Below are 15,967 nucleotides of genomic sequence, written 5' to 3' on the forward strand. Positions count from 1 at the left end.
GGTGCACTTACCCCCTCGGATCCCTACATCTGTGTCTTTGGGGTAAATACCCAGTAGTGCAATTGCTGGATCGTATGGTAGCTCTATTTTCAACTTTTTGAGGAACCTCCATACTGCTTTCCAGAGTGGCTGCACCAGCTTGCATTCCCACCAACAGTGTAGGAAGGTTCCCCCCTTTCTCCGCATCCCCGCCAACATCTGTCATTTCCGGACTTGTTCATTTTAGCCATTCTGACTGGTGTGAGGTGGTATCTCACTGAGGTTTTGATTTGGATTTCCCTGATGCTGAGCGATGTTGAGCACTTTTTCATGTGTCTGAACAGCCACTTTTCAACGTGAAACTCACGGCCGACCATGCTGCCTGACTGGCCTATTCTCTTTTCAGGACAAAGACAGTGGAATGAGAAGGGTTGTGGCCTTTCGCGTCTTATCAACCACGAAAACATTTCCAGTGTTGTTGACAACTGTCACATAACCACCGTGGCCACGGAGGTGAGGGGCTTGTGCTCGTGCTACAGCCGAGAGAAGCACCTCCAAACAGAGTTCACATTTGAGTTCATAAAAACCCGGAAGACATGTTTCTGAAAGATGAATTCTGAAAACCAAAACCGAATGGATGTTCTCCATATCCACGCTTCCTGCTGTCCTGTGCCTATCTGTTGTGGGAGAGAGTATGCACAGAGCAAAGCAAATGGCACCAGGCTTTGGCCCCAGACAGCATGACTCTTGGCTCTATCATTTATTCTTTGACCTTGAACAAATTAATTCAGTTCTCTAAACCTCTGATTCTTTGCCCGTAGGATGGGAAGAACAATACAGAAAGCCCTGCTATAAACCTAAGTGGGCTCCAAAATACTCAACTCTATAGTATGTATTACTGAAAGGTCAACGAAACGACTGGGGCTGGTGTGAGTAGCTGGTCAGAAATTCCACGGACAGACGGCGAGATCCAAGTATGTCAGGTGCTGGTTGGAGCCTGTGGCAGTGAACTCCTGAGCTGAAACATCGATGGGGGCAAATCCAAATTCTATGACTTTCCGAGACTTCAAAGTCAGTTGGCATTGAGGTTGGGAAAAATACTGGAGACTCGGGAGTCCACCCTCTACTTTCTTGCTCCCACAGAGGGAGTGTTTTAAAGGTATGTATTAAAGATGAAATGAGATACTGTATTCCCAAGTACCTGGCCCAAAGCAAATGGCTTGCATACGGCAGCACCATGAGCTTACGGTGTATGCTCGGGAGGCCCTTCTGTCCCCAAGTGCCCCTGCTCTGTCCTCCCCACCCCGCGCCCACCCTGAGGGCACTGCCACAGGAAATGAGCCAGGGCAGATCCCCTCCGCACTGCTTTCTTAGTGACTTAGACCCTATAGCAATGCCACTCTGTTTTTATGCAGCGTTTCCTGCCAATCTCAGCCTCCCAAAAACCAGGCCTGGTAAAAAAGGACCAGCCTCAGAGTCAGAAGGCCTAGATCGCAGATCTGTTCCTGCTCCTGTGTAGCCCTGTAGAAGTCACTGCCCTCTCTGGGCCTGTTTCTTGGTCTGTGATGGACAGAGAGTACCTACTGCTGCATGCGGATGTCCAGAAGAGCAAACGAAATTATGGCAGGGGACGCGTTTATAAACGACAAGGCATCGGGCAACCACAAACTGTCACATTACTAAGGAGCACGAGCGTTTGGCAGCAAGGGAGGAGGCTGGCTGCTGGCTAGATTATTCATACAGTCTCTGGGCATAAAAGCATGACCTCAACTCCGCTTACACTGAATCACAAAATTTCCTCTTCACAGAACGAAGAGAACCGTAGTGCTTACCCAAGCAGAGACACAAGAGGCAAAGAAACCAGAGTCCAGCTAGGCCACACTCCCAAATCACATACCAGTTCTCTTTATAACACCCCAGACAGCAACCGACCTCTCTGTGAAAAGAAAATTCACTCTCGCTTGGCCTTGAAATGACCTTTCTCTAAGTTCTGCCCAGTGGTCCACTCACTGCTTCCTTCTGGACCCAAACCCCTCCTTTCTTGTGAAAGCTCATCAAATACTTGAAGGAAACAATTGTGGCCATAAACCTCCCCCCCTTTTAACTCTCTTACTGTGCAAATAAGGGCACTGAGGCCTAGAAAAGCATGTGTACATGTGTGCACACACATACATGCCTACATGCACACACATGCACCCCCACACAAAGAGTTGCCTATTTCATTCACTTTTCCCTGGATTTGGCTGTGGCCTCCGCAATTAATACATGCTATGAAGGGGCACCTGGGTGGCTCAGTGGGTTAAGCATCCAACTCTTGATTTCGGCTCAGGTCATGATCTCAGGGTCGTGAGATCGAGCCCCGTGTCAGGCTCCGAGCTCAGCACAACAGTGTTTGTCCCTCTCCCTCTGCTCCTCTCCCTACTCTCTCTCTCTCTCAAATAAATAAGTAAAATTAAAAAAAAAAAAAACAAACAAGCATGCTACTAAAACCAGAAATATTCAGGCTTCAGAGCTCAGGCAGTCTGAGACCCTCACACCTTACAGCCTGTGCTGTCTCCCAGGGCAGTGAGAAAGGCCCTCCCTGACAGGGCAGGGAGGGGAAGCCTCATTCAGGTTGTAGCCACGTCTTTTCAAATATGCACTTGCCCTCTTTAGCTCTGCCAACAAAAAACAGCTTTCTTCATGCGTGAAAAACGTGGAAGCATCTCATACATGTTAACGCCCCATGTAAATGCCAGTGACCATGATTCTGATCACCTCGGTGTGTGCTGATGGGAAAGCACTGAAGAGACAGTTCTAGTCACAGTAAAATCTGCAAAGGCCTTCTTTCAGGACAAATACTCATTATCCCGTGAGCCACCGAAGGATGCTGACACCCAAAAATCTTAACAACCCGTCTCTCCAACGCCATTTACAGGCCAGTATGAATTAAGAGCACCCGCTAAATCCCCAGGACTCGAATACAGATGTGAACAGAACCTCGAGAGGCTTAAGGTCCCGTTGGTGTGGTGACCCCCGGGCTGGGACAGAACACGTGACCGGGGTAGGGGTGGGGGCTTCAGGGGAAGATCTGCTGAGGAGGCAAAGCTGACTTTTCGAGTTAAGTCTTAAACGATGAATGATGGCCACACCACGTGGACACGGGCTGTAATACAAGCCACTTCCAGGCAGAGGAAGCAGGGTGGGCAGAAGCAGGCTGGTGTGAAACAATCCTCCTCAACACCTTCGGTAAGAGTGACAGGGCCGCACTGCTGAGTCACAGAACAGCTGTGAGAACCTGCTGTAGTGGGGTGAAGAGCGTCTCCCCAAATCCACACGCATACCCACAACTGCAGAATGGCATCTCCGCAGATGTGATTACGCGAAGTTAAGGTCATGCTGGTGTCTATTAAGAAAAGGAGACACAGGCGGAGAACGCCATGTGGCGACAGAGCAGAGATCGCGGTGATGTGGCCACAAACCAAGGAGCGCCGAGGATGGCCGGCAACCACCAGAAGCCAGGAGGACAAGGGAGGATTCTTCCCTAGACCCTCCAGAGCGCGCATGGCCCTGCCACTACCTAGATCTTAGACTCCTAGTTTCCAAAACTGAGAGAGAACACTGTGTTTGTGTGTTTTTTTAAATATTTTATTTATTTATTTGAGAGAGAGAGATTAAGAGAACGGGTGGGAGGAGGGGCAGAGGGAGAAGCCGACTTGCCATTGAGCAAGGAGCCCGATGCGGGGCTCGATCCCAGGACCCTGGGAACATGACCTGAGCCAAAGGCAGACCCTTAATGACTGAGCCACCCAGGCACCCGAGAGAGAACCGTTTCAAGCCACCCAGTCTGTGGTCCTATGCTACAGCAGCTTTAGGAAACGAACACACGTGTATTTAGGGCAAGAAGGATGGAAGCAGGTAAAGGGGAGGGAGGCTGAGAGGGTGGCAGAGGTGAGCGGGTGAGGAGGGAGGGCGGGCCATGAAGACCCAAAGGATGCCAACGGTAATGGTTGCCTGGGTGCCAAGCCTCCCTCCCTCGCACTCTTCAAGGCGTGCCTGCTCCAGTGACTGCATTTTAGGCCTGAAGCCAGGGTCTTTGAGAAAACTAAAATGGTTCAGCTTTTTGTGAAAACTCCCAGTGAGGGCGAGCCAGCTGATGGACCCGGTTTTATCGGACTGACCTCTCCCTGGAAGAGTCAGCAAGACTGCAACCTGGATGGGTAGGCTTCACTGTCTCCTGGACGGAGAGATCAAGTGACTTCGGGGTGACCAGGAGTCAGGACAATTTGCAGCAACGTTCATGTGAGTCCGGGAGACGCGAGTATAATTCGCCCCCTAACGCCGGCTGCCACCTCCACCGGGAGCCCGGCACACAAGTGTTTGTATCTCCAGGCCCTCCTGCCTTTTAATTAAAATGTTGCTCTTGCAACTGCCTTTGGGGATGTGGCTTCCATGAGTCCCACACAGATAACAGGCAATGATCACCTTGGAACTTGAGGACAGGGAAGGGCAAAATTGAGGAATGGCTTGTGTTTACTGACAGATCTGGATTAGACGGCAGAAAGATCTGGGGTGGGCGGAGGCTGGATTTTCGGGGACTCTGTCACAGCAGGCCAGGAGGGACACACATTGCTGCTCGAGATCTTGGGACGTGAGGCAGACTGTCCACCCCGACAGAGGACACACACAGTTGGGGCCCTGTCCTGCAGAGGCCCTTCTCTAGGCCGCATGGATTCCCAGGGGGGTCCCGGCCTGCGGGCTCCCCAGCTCCATGGACGCTGCAGCGTGACCTAGTTCTCTGAACCAATATTCACAGGCTGCGACGTGTCCCTGGCCCAGGCACCAAATACGGGGCTACAGACAAGCCCTGCATGGTATCCCCATCAGCAGAGAGACTAGAAGCTGGGAATATCGACCCTCACAGCTCAAAGGAGGTAGAATCAACAAGGGCTGGTCACTGCGGATTGGCCTCGAAAGTGCAGCCCGGGGGGAGCACTGGAGCACCTCCCTATGCACTTTACTGTCCCCAGGGAAGGATAACGCTGTAAAATGCCCTCTAATGTCAGTCAGACCACACAGAGAACATGTCCAGAGGAGCCCCCATGCTCTGTCACACCTGGGGAGTCTCTAGGCCGAGAAGAAGCTAACGGCTACATGCACCGGCCTGGTTCTTCCGGTCTCAGGGACTAAACAACAGAGAGCTGTCCCACATGTCATCCTTTTTGGCCGAAACGCCGCTATCCACTGTCCACCAGGCGGTTCTGAGTGTGGGGACGACCCTGAGGCAGCCTCCTTCTGAGCAGGTGATCCCGCCATGGGCGGCTGTCCACCTGACGGCCTTTCCCACAGCAGAGGGCTGCTGGCAGACGTGTGAGATATGCTTCCCTGTAAGCGACAGGTTTGGCTATCGCCACATCCAGCCTGGAGCGCCCGCAGCCACCTCCCTGCACCGTCCAGCTCAGGCTGCACCTGCCCTGCCTGGGATGGAAACGCAGCTTTCTCGACGCTTCCAATGACTGTGCTGAATCACACCAGATAAACATCAAAGACAACCGCCTGCTTAGGGCTGAGACCGAGATTGAGATAGGAACTAAGGTACCTCCAGACCCCCCTGGAATGCTTGACTGGCATTCTCTCATCCGGCCTCACACTTCTCACCAGCAGTACCTCTGGTCTTGGGGGGAACCACAGGAGCACAGCATGGAGAGTCCGGAGTCTGAGGGCAGCCAGCCTGGCCAGTGGAACCTCTGTTGGCCGGGACTGAGCCAGAAGGGGCACAGAGCGGAGCTGGGCAGTGGCTTTGCAGGACAGGGACAGCAGACCCCCATCCGTCTGCATGCTTGAGGATCAGCACAGCTCACACACTACATCAGATCACACCATCCATCCGCGGGGAGACACGCAGAATGCCGGGCCCTGTCCGCAGTGTGAGTCCTGCAGGACAAGGAACGGCACACCATCCAGGGTGCAGGATCCACCCCCCCCCCAGCCACCCGTGGCCCCACAGGAAGGCCATCTAAACCAGCTCCGCATCCACGAGCTCTCTGGCCGTCAGTGGCTGTGCTCTGTGAGGGGTGGCTCCTCTCCGCCTTGGAGCAAGGCTTAGGGGCAGACGCCGTGTGAGGGAAGCCTTCCCAGCCGCGGTGGCTGCCAGGAGACAGCTGTGCAAACACGGGCTGCAGTGTCCTGCACCTTCCGCTCTCATTACGGCCACTTTGAACAGCACCACGCGGCCAAACCACAAACGGCAGCTCTGTGCCCGCCCTCGAGGTTCTCCCACAGCAAAGCAAATCCGAGCAGAAGAAACCTTTCCGCTCTACCCTTCAGCGCTTTCTCGTTTTTAGCCTTTGCTTTTTGAGGGGCTGGGAGTGAAGGCCGGCAAATGTCTTTACTGAAAAGCAGTTAAACAAAACACGCGTTTCTAAAAATGAAATTGTGTATGAAACCATGATTATAAGTGACACGAACCCAAACCTCTGGTGGTCATCTAAAAACACTCCCCAACTTCACAGCCGATGGCGCTGGGTCCTCCCCAAACCGTCCGTGCTAGTCTTGAACGTGGGAGGGAGGGCCCACAGCCCAGCGCAACAGTCCAATCTCATCAGTGGTGTCATCACTGGCTTGGATATCACTTGACCCAGAATCACAGACATAAGATTTCAAGGGGAGCTGGATCTATCCTGAAATTACTGGAGTAACCTTAGTCTCTCCAGGAGACGCTCCCTTTTTCACTTCTACCTAGAAAACCGAAGTGCATTTGAGAGAAGCCAGGCTCCCACTCAAGCTGGGAGGACGCAGGCGTGAGCTCGAGAGGGCATAATATGAGCTCTGTTTCATCAGGGTTGAACTGCGCTCACTGATCCCACGGTTTCCCGGGGCTCTGGGGTCAAGAGTCACCAGTGTGTACTGTTCCTGTCTTAGCTTGGGCTGCCATAACAAAATACCATAGACTGAGTGGCTGAAACAACAGAAACTTATTTTCTTCCAGTCCTGAAGCCTAGAAGTCCAAGATCAAGGTTTGGCTGATTCTCTGGTGAGAGCCCTGTTGCTGGCTTGCAGATGATGACCTTCTCATGATATCCACACATGGCCTTTCCTTGGTCCATAGGCACAGGGGGAGAGACAGAGTGTGTGCAAGCTCTCTGGTGTCTCTTCTCAGAAGGACATGGATTTTATCAGATCTAGGACCTCACTGAACCTTAATTACTTCCTTGGATACCCCATCTCCAAAGACAGCCACATGGGGTTTAGAGCTTCAACCTATGGATTTTGGGTGACCACAATTCAGTCCATAACATTCCATCCCTGACCCCTAAAATTCATGTCTTTCTCCCGTGCAAAATAGACCCATTCCATCCCAATAGCCCTGAAGGTCTTGACTCATTCCAGCACCAGCTCTAAGTGCAAAGTCTCATCTAAGTGCCAAGACTCAAGGTAAGATCAAGACTGAGGTAAGATCCCTCTCCAGCTGTGAACCTGTGTTACCAGACAACTTATGTGCTTCCAATATAATCATGAGACAGGCATATGATAGGCATTCCCATTCCAAAAGGGAGAAACTAGAAGGAAAGGGGTGATGGGTCCCAAACAAGTCCAAAACCTAACAAGGCCAATCCCATTAGATCTTAAGGTCTTACTCTTCAGGATAATCCTCTTTGGTTCAATGCTGTGTCCTCGGGGCTTTGGGGGTGGCCCTGTCCAGGCAGCTCTCGGCAGTGGCCGCCTGGCCCACTGAAACCAAGGTGGGGGGCCCATCCTCTGAAGCCAGTGAGGAAGCAACCTGGCCCCTGGGCCTGTGGTGGGAGGGGTGGCCTAATGATCTCTGGGTCACCTTTGGGGTCATTCTTCCCTTTGCTTGAGGGATAACGCATGTTCGCAGCCTTCCTTCCATCCCCCCTCCCTGTTTCCTTTAGTCCCAAGTGAAAGGGGTTCTGTACTGGTACCATCTCATCTTCCCATCTTTATTCTTGGCTTCTGCTAGAATGGCTGATTAAATCCTGATTAAATCAAACAGCTGGCGCCTGGCTGGCTCAGGCGGTGGAGTGTGTGACTTTTGATCTCGGGGTTCTGAGTTCGAGCCCCACGATGGGTGTGGGGATTACTTAAATAAATAAATAAATACAGGGGCGCCTGGGTGGCTCAGTCGTTGGGTGTCTGCCTTCAGCCCAGGTCATGATCCCAGGGTCCTGGGATCGAGCCCCGCATTGGGTTCCCTGCTCGGCGGGAAGCCTGCTTCTCCCTCTCCCACTCCCCCTGCTTGTGTTCCCTCTCTCGCTGTCTCTCTCTCTGTCAAATAAATAAAATCTTTAAAAATAAATCCATACATACATAAATAAACTTAAAAAAAATCAAACAGATGTGTGACCACACCCTTGGTGTTCTCTTCAGTACACACTTAGTCATTGTTTGCAATATGGATAGGCTGAGAATTTTCCAAATCTTCAAGTATGGATTCCCTTTTGCTTAACCATTCCTTCTGCAACCCATCTCCCTCCTCTCACATTTTATAGAAGCAGTTATGGAGGACCCAAGCTGCATCTTTTGGGTATTGGATGTACCCAGTGGGTGAATTTTCAACGCTTTGCTCAGAAATTCCTCAGCTATGGGGCGCCTGGGTGGCTCAGTCGGTTAAGCGTCCAGTTCTTGATTTCGGCTCAGGTCATGATCTCAGGGTTGTGGGACTGAGCCCTGTGACTGGCTCATGCCGGATATGGAGCCTGTTTAAGATTCTCTCTCCCTCTGCCTCCACCCCCCACCCCCATGCACATGCACGCGCTCTCTCTCTCTAAAAAAATACAAATAAAAATAAATACCACAGCCAAGTATCCAATTCCATCCCTCACTCACAAGTTCTACCTGCCACAGAACACTAGAACAGGAGCACAGCTCAGCCAAGTTCCTTGCCATTTTATAACAAGGATCATCTTTTCACCATTATCCAATGACATGTTTCTCATTTCCACCTATGAATTGGTTGGGGGGGAAACCACAACAGTTATGATCCATGATCATAAACTTGCACTGTTTGAAAAGCAATCCAAGAATCATTTCTTCTAACGCACAGGTGGTTCTGTGGTCAGCAGCCAGACCTTTGACAAAAAGGTGGCAGGGTCAGCCCCAATTTATAAGATACTCTCAGTGTCAAAGAATGAAGCATGCTTAGAAACCCCAACAGTGAAAGCCCGCTGGTGGACAAGCAGACTCCAGGTATGAGAGCTGAGGTGGTCACGGAAGTCTGCTAGGTCGTGGACCCCAGTGAACCCACCCTCCCAGCTCCCTGCCTCGTGCAGCTCTCTTCTGTACGTCTGGGCTGGGGCTCTGGTAGAAGTCGTGCTGGGCCAGTTCCAGGCACAGGCCTTAGAAGGCTTTTGTGTTCTTGGGAGCCCTGAGAAGACGTCTACCTACCCTAACGAAGAAACTACTCCCCTGAAGGGCTCTCTGGGGAGGGAGAGAAAGAAGCCCAGCCCCAGCAGCCTCACCACGTGACTGCAATCACACAGAAAATGTGGGTCAGACCAGCAAAAGAGCCTCCCAGCTGAGACCAGCCTGTGAGAATACTAAAAAAATAAAAGGTTGCCCTACACTACTACATTTGGGGGGGGGGGGGGGGTTTATACAACAATAATTAAAAGAGGTCCTTTGGAGACATGATGTGACATACAGAAAAGTTAAAAAGTTTTGACCAAAGGCTCAAACCTACTGCTGTGTTTTTTATGATTTTATTTATTTATTTGACAGAGAGCACAAGCTGGAGGGGCAGAGGGAGAGGGAGAAGCAGACTCCCCGCTGAGCAGGGAGCCTAACCTGGGGCTTGATCCCAGGACCCCGGCATCATGACCTGAGCCGAAAGCAGATGCTTAACCGACTGAGCCACCCAGTCGCCCCCTGCTGCTGTGGTTTTAAGGTCCAGGTGTTGTTTGCTAACTGACTGAGCAAAAAAACCAACAGGCTAAGGAATGGCTACACAGTGCAAGCCAGCCATCTCTGACAATCCTCTGCATTCTCTCCTTTCCAGCCTTGAAGTTGGGAGTTAAACAGAATCATATATTTAACAAAATAGCTAGCACCCAGCCTGGCACATGGTACGCAACTCAAACATGCTGATGAGTTCTTTCAAGTGTTCTGAAAGCAGTGACATGAACATGAACACATCTATCCAGAGGCACAGGGGAGGGGTGCGACCCCCAGGAAGCACGCAGTCCCCCAACCTGCGGCTAGGGCTCTCCTCTGCAAAGGGCAGCCGCCCTCTACCACCTGCCCCGCCCTGACAGGGCAGGAGGGGTAAATGACATCGGACATCTGAAAAGCCCTCTGTCATCCCCCAGGCACTGGGCAGAAAGGTTAGGAAGTATCTTAATCTATTTACAGTATCTCACTTTTTGTACCACAATAACCTTTTATTTTTCTCAAAGTTTTCAAATAAGCCCCTAACTCCATTCCTGCCAACAAGCAGGACCACTGTACCTTTTATGAGAGCTAACAAGAAGCATCTTTTCTTTAAGAAACTAAAGAATAGGCATTCTTTTGACAACCTTCAAAAATAGCTCAGTCGATTCCATAAGGTCATCTTTGAGAACACCCCCAAAAAAAGCACTCACCATCACTCCGCAACTAAGCGCATCAGGTCAGTGCCACAGGGAAGGCGTTCCATAAAGGAAAATGGGAACGGCCTGCCAGTCAGCTGAGGAGGACTTGCTATTCTGATCCCCGGACTCGCTCTTTGTCTCTTCGGATTCCCCCATCCCTCCTGTCTGTTTCCACGCTCTACAAAAGGGTTTAGAAGTTATATTTCTGGCCCTGTGATTCTTGCAGCCACCGCTGGGTTTAGAGCCGATTTAGCCCCAGAAGCGGCAGGGGACTGAGCCCACACAGTGCCAGCAGGGACAGATGCCAAGCCCGCTCCAGCTCACACGGCCTGGCTGTCCTATGGGCAGCCAGCCCTGCCCAAGGGCTCTATTAGAGAGCAAAGGCGCCTCCCCTTCCCCGGCCATCTCTCCACCCCATAAGCAGGGTCTCCCTCCATGGGAGGAACCAAGGGGGCCTTTCTGAGAGCAGAGAAAGGAGGAAAACACAGGGTCCTCGAGAGAAGCCAAGAGGAAGATACGGGGCACCAGCTGGACATGCTCTCCCCACCCCCTCCCCGGGGCTGCCGGAAAGGTGCTACCCTTGGGTCTCCCCAGGAGCTGGGGTTAGTGGCTTCAGGGTTAGCAAGTCAAGCTGGGCAGTTGTTGGTCATGGCGAAGGACAGGCATGAAAGGTATGCAGCAAGGTTGTGGGCCATATGGCACAGTCGGCCCTGCCCTCCCCCCCAGGTCTCCCCCCCACCCCTCCCCCAGCAGCATAGCTGTGTGGTGAGGTGCCAAGGCTACTGCCAGTTTTCTAACACAGCACAGGGTACTGCGCCCAGGCTGTCTGGTTTGTCCCCTCCCCACCCCTGCTCCCATCCAGCCTTGGAGGGAGGGGCCAAGTGGGAACCGTGGGGCGGCGGCGGGGGGGGGGGGATAGTCAGCCCCACCACCTGGACGACCCAAGGGGAGACAACGCACTTCGCTTTTCCACCCCACCACAGATGGGGTTCGCGCCAATGAGGGTGGAGGCCAGCGTCTTGGCCACTGACATTAAGAGTCCCAAATATCACTCGTCTCTACTGCAACTAGAGCTAGATTTCTCTCCACCCCCTTCAGCTTGAGCAAAACCAGTCCTGTCCTGGGACAGGCCGCTTCCTGCTGGCTCTATCATGGCCACTGCCTCGTCCTCCGGTGCTCCTGTCACCCGTACCCAGGCCTGTGTGGGCAACTGTCCAAGCACAGCAGGGCACTGGTCTCTCGCCAAGGGACAGGGAGTCCCAGGAGTTCCAGACAGAGCTCTGAAGGCAGCCAGCGTTGTGTCTCGGGTGCCCCCAATGCCGGGCTCTGCATGTGGCAGATTTTTTTTAAAAGATTTTATTTATTTGTCAGAGAGAGAGAGAGAGAGCACAAGCAGGGGGAGTGGCAGGCAGAGGGAGAAGCAGGCTCCCCGCTGAGCAGGGAGCCCGATGCAGGGCTCGATCCCAGGACCCCGGGATCACGACCTGAGCCGAAGGCAGATGCTTAACCGGCTGAGCCACCCAGGCGCCCCTGTGGCAGATTTTTAATGCAAGTCTGCTGGTCATTCTCCACCAAAAACGGGGGGAGGGGTGAAGAAAGCAGAGCTAAATAAGCAGCAGGGACGTCCTTGCCTTCAGAGCCCCACAGGCATCTGCAAAGGACTCGGAGACATATGATTCTGCTGTGTGGAGCATGTGACTCAGACACCAATTCCCTCCAAGGACGAGGCAGGATGGCAGCCGCTTCCAGTGCTAAACCACTCCGTCCTCAGGGGGTACAAGCTCAGCCAGAGGAATGAAAGAGGGTGCGTGCCAACACCAAGATGGTTTGGCAGTGCGACCCAACTCCAAACCAGGGCCGGGCCACCTTCCTGTGTCCCAGCCAAAAATAGGACAAAGCCCATTGTTCTGATACCCAATAGGGTGCCCTTGGCCGTCTTGCCAGCTACACGATCACGGGCCATAATGGCCACAATTAACTAAGTGCTCACCGTGTGTCAAGCAGGATACACACATCGGCGCGGATCGCTGGAGGAGGCAGGAGAGCCCAACGAGATGCCAAACCCAGTCATCCCAGGTGATCCACTCACTGGTAACCACGTGAGTGCCAACTGTATGCCATGCTCCAGGCCAGGCACTGGGGATCCAATGAGAGTGAGACCCGGCCCCTGTCCTCAGCCCCCTCCTCAATTTGTGGCAGAAAACAGACAGAAAACGGGTCCAGGAAACACAAAGTAAGACCATCTAGAGAAACTCCCACCCATGTGCACCAGGAATTCTGAACAATAACAATCCTGATCATAACAGCTGTGCTTGTAATAGCAAACAAATAAAATAAAATGGAAATAACATTAGTGGCCAAAAAAAAAAAAAAAACAAAACCAAAACCAAAAAACCCAACCCTCGAGAGAAACAAAGAGAGAGATGCCATAATGGGGGCATTAACTGAAGCCCAGCTTCTTGACAACTGGGTAAATCCTAAACGAGGCCTGCCATGTTATTTTCTACAAATTGTTTAAATCCCCTAATCCCCCATTTCCTCCTCTGTAATATTGGGATGAACACTACCTAAATCAAACGGTTCTGTGAAGACTAAACGTGACAATCTATACAAAGTGCTTACCTCACGATAAATAAAAATAAATAAAATATGATTATCCCTTTTTTAGTTACCCACAAAACAGATGATATGCATAGATTTAAAGTATGACATCTTGATATATTTCTAACTTTATCACATGTATACATTTCCAAAACGCTCAACTCTCCAAAAGTTCGGGGTCTCTAGTCTGCACTTGATTCTTTACTGAGGGTCACCAGGGTGGCCACATAATTTAGTGCCTAAACCAGGACACCTCTGAGAACGGGGAAAAAAAGGGATGAGCAATCCTACCAGGACAAGGATGTAAACCAGATGTAGCATTTTGAGCAAACTGGAGGGGCTGGTCACTTTGTCCACTGTTCACAGGCCAATTTCAGGGGCAAGGCCAGCAGCCATCACAATGCACCCCCCTCCACCACTTTTGGGAGCTGCCAAGCTTGAGAGCTGGCCCAATAAGACTCCAACCTGGATGAAGCCACCAACGGTGTCACCCCACCCAGCAGTCAGGAAAGTCAGTGGACACGGACACACACCGCCCTTACACACACACACACACACACACACACACACAGAGATCCTCCCAAAACCTGAAGAAGGGAGTCAGACCCTGGTCCCGGCACCTGGCACCTGTCCTCACCCCTCACGTGCTATCCGCCAGCACGATGTCAGTCAGCGGTCTTTTCTGCCTCTCAGACGTGCCCCTTACCTCAGGTGTCCCAGGCTGTAGAACCGGGACTCGCCGTCGGTGGAGCGGACCACCTGCAGCGTGAACATGGGTTGCAGCTGCCTGAGCTCCAGCAGGACGATGGCCAGGTAATGGATGAAGAGGAGGGCATCCACCAGGGACACGGCGTACTGCACGATGCCCTGGTAGTTCCGGTCCCGCGAGTCCAAGATGCGGACCCCGTAAAACAGCCAATAGGAAACCACAAAAAGAAAGATGAGGACCAACAAAAGGGCACGGAACACAAACACCCGCGGCACGTCGGCCCTCTGCTTGCGGAAGAAGAGCGCCCAGGTCCCGATGAGCAGAATGAGGAGCTTGAATGCCACGGAAATGAAGAGTCCCTCGCAAATGGTGCCACAAGGCTCCAGCTCGTCCCTCCACAGGATGGGGGGTAACAGGATGAAGGCAATGGGGGTGAGGAACACTAGAAGTCCGAGGACCGAGGCCACAGTGAGGCCCAGGTAGCGCTTGCAATCCAGCCCCACGCTGTCCTCCATGTCCTTGCTGATCCTGGCAATGTCCTCCTGCGAAATGCTGTGCTCTGACGTGCCTGTGATGGCCGTCGTGGTCTCTCCCCAGTTGTCATCCTGATGGGGAGAGGACAGTGAGCGCGAAGAGCCACAGGCGGCAGGTCAATGGTAAAAGCCACGAAGCCAGCCCTCGGACACATGGGAGCCCTGCCTCCCCGAACCAACCCACACCCACGGGCAAGCCTAGAACGTGCAGGCTGCACCCTTCAAACACAGGAACCGTGAACCTTGACGACCTTTGCTGAAGTTTTTCAAGCTGCATGTTATATTCACCTTTTCAAACAGAGAAAACACAGTCTAACCTTTTGGTGGGTGTGTTGGGGAGCTTCATTACTCTAATGTTGACGATCATCCCCCGTGTTGGAATCTCCTGAGACGCCCTGGGCCCTGCAGTAAGCCATCCCGCTGCGAGACCTAACATAACAGGGCTCGCCTATGGCAGAAGAAGACTCTGCGTTCTCTTCTTAGTTCACGGCTGGGTTAAAAAGGCTGACGAAGTCCCACTCCTGGAAGTGGGGCATTACAATACCCTCCAGCAGCTCTGAAAAGCTATACGTACAAATCACAGCTGACCCATAGCTAGTTTTTTGTTTGTTTGTCTGTCTTTATAATTATCAGCGTCAAGCACTCCTGGACCATGTTTCTCACTGAGCAAGCTCAGCAAATTCAAGTACCGCTGGCCAGGACAGCTCCAAAATTCCTCCCCGAAAACACACGTTCTCATGACACACTGAACATTGAGGGCACAGAACTCCCGGGCTATTGCAATGTGTCTTTGACTTTCTTGCTTTCTCTCTCTTTTTAACCTCTGAGGTAGTTTCCAGTAGGACCAATCAGTCCCTTTAATGAACAAGACCCAGTTCTTAAGGTTTTTAAACAATCCTGCTGTTTTGCTGGCAACCTGACCCCACTACGAAGCAACAAGAGAGCAAGAAGGCAATGAAAAGCCACACGGGGTCCACAGAGGTTTTGCCTCAGAGATTTGTGTATATGATTTAACTTGGAAAAAACAGTCTGATGTAGGGGCAAGCCGGGTGAAATTCATGTGGAAGACAACAACTTAGAAAAATCTAGTTTAAGTTGACAGCTGAATCAGCAAGACAGGGAACCCACGAATAATAACCTTAAATCTAGTAATGATCAGAAAAATATGATTTATGAATGTATAGGCTACAGCAAGGCGTGATGGCGGTGGCAGAGGTCTTGACCTAGGAACAAAGAGTTCGTCAACTTGGAAAGTTACAAGTGTCACACACCATGAAAGAAATGACTCTGCAGGACAACAGACAGAAGCCACCGAGACTCTCACACATGGCTGAGGGAAGTATAAAATGGTACAATCGCTCTTGAAAATGGGTCTGGCAGTGTCATATAAATTCAAATATATGCTCAACTGTATGATCCAGCAAATTCCACTCCCAGGTTTTTATCCAAAATAAATGTAAACATATGTCTGCAAGAAGACCTGTGTCAGAATGTTCTTAACAGCTTTGTTCGTGACAGCCCCAAATGGCACCCCTCAGATATCTATCCATCAGGGGAACGGGTAATAAATTCATACAACA

At 51.7% G+C, this 15,967-nt stretch overlaps 1 protein-coding gene across 1 annotated transcript in view; it reads right to left on the reverse strand.

The window, feature by feature from the left end:
- Nucleotides 1-15,967, reverse strand: part of VANGL1 (VANGL planar cell polarity protein 1) — a 51,557-nt gene that overhangs the window by 16,867 nt on the left and 18,723 nt on the right. Inside the window, exon 4 of the mRNA XM_032420844.1 lies at nt 13,852-14,459. Within this exon, the coding sequence (XP_032276735.1) occupies nt 13,852-14,459 (608 nt within the window). The remainder of the gene's footprint in view (nt 1-13,851; nt 14,460-15,967) is intronic.

This window comes from Phoca vitulina, unplaced genomic scaffold (genome assembly GCF_004348235.1).
Source record: "Phoca vitulina isolate PV1807 unplaced genomic scaffold, GSC_HSeal_1.0 scaffold2, whole genome shotgun sequence".
NCBI classification, from domain to species: domain Eukaryota; kingdom Metazoa; phylum Chordata; class Mammalia; order Carnivora; family Phocidae; genus Phoca; species Phoca vitulina.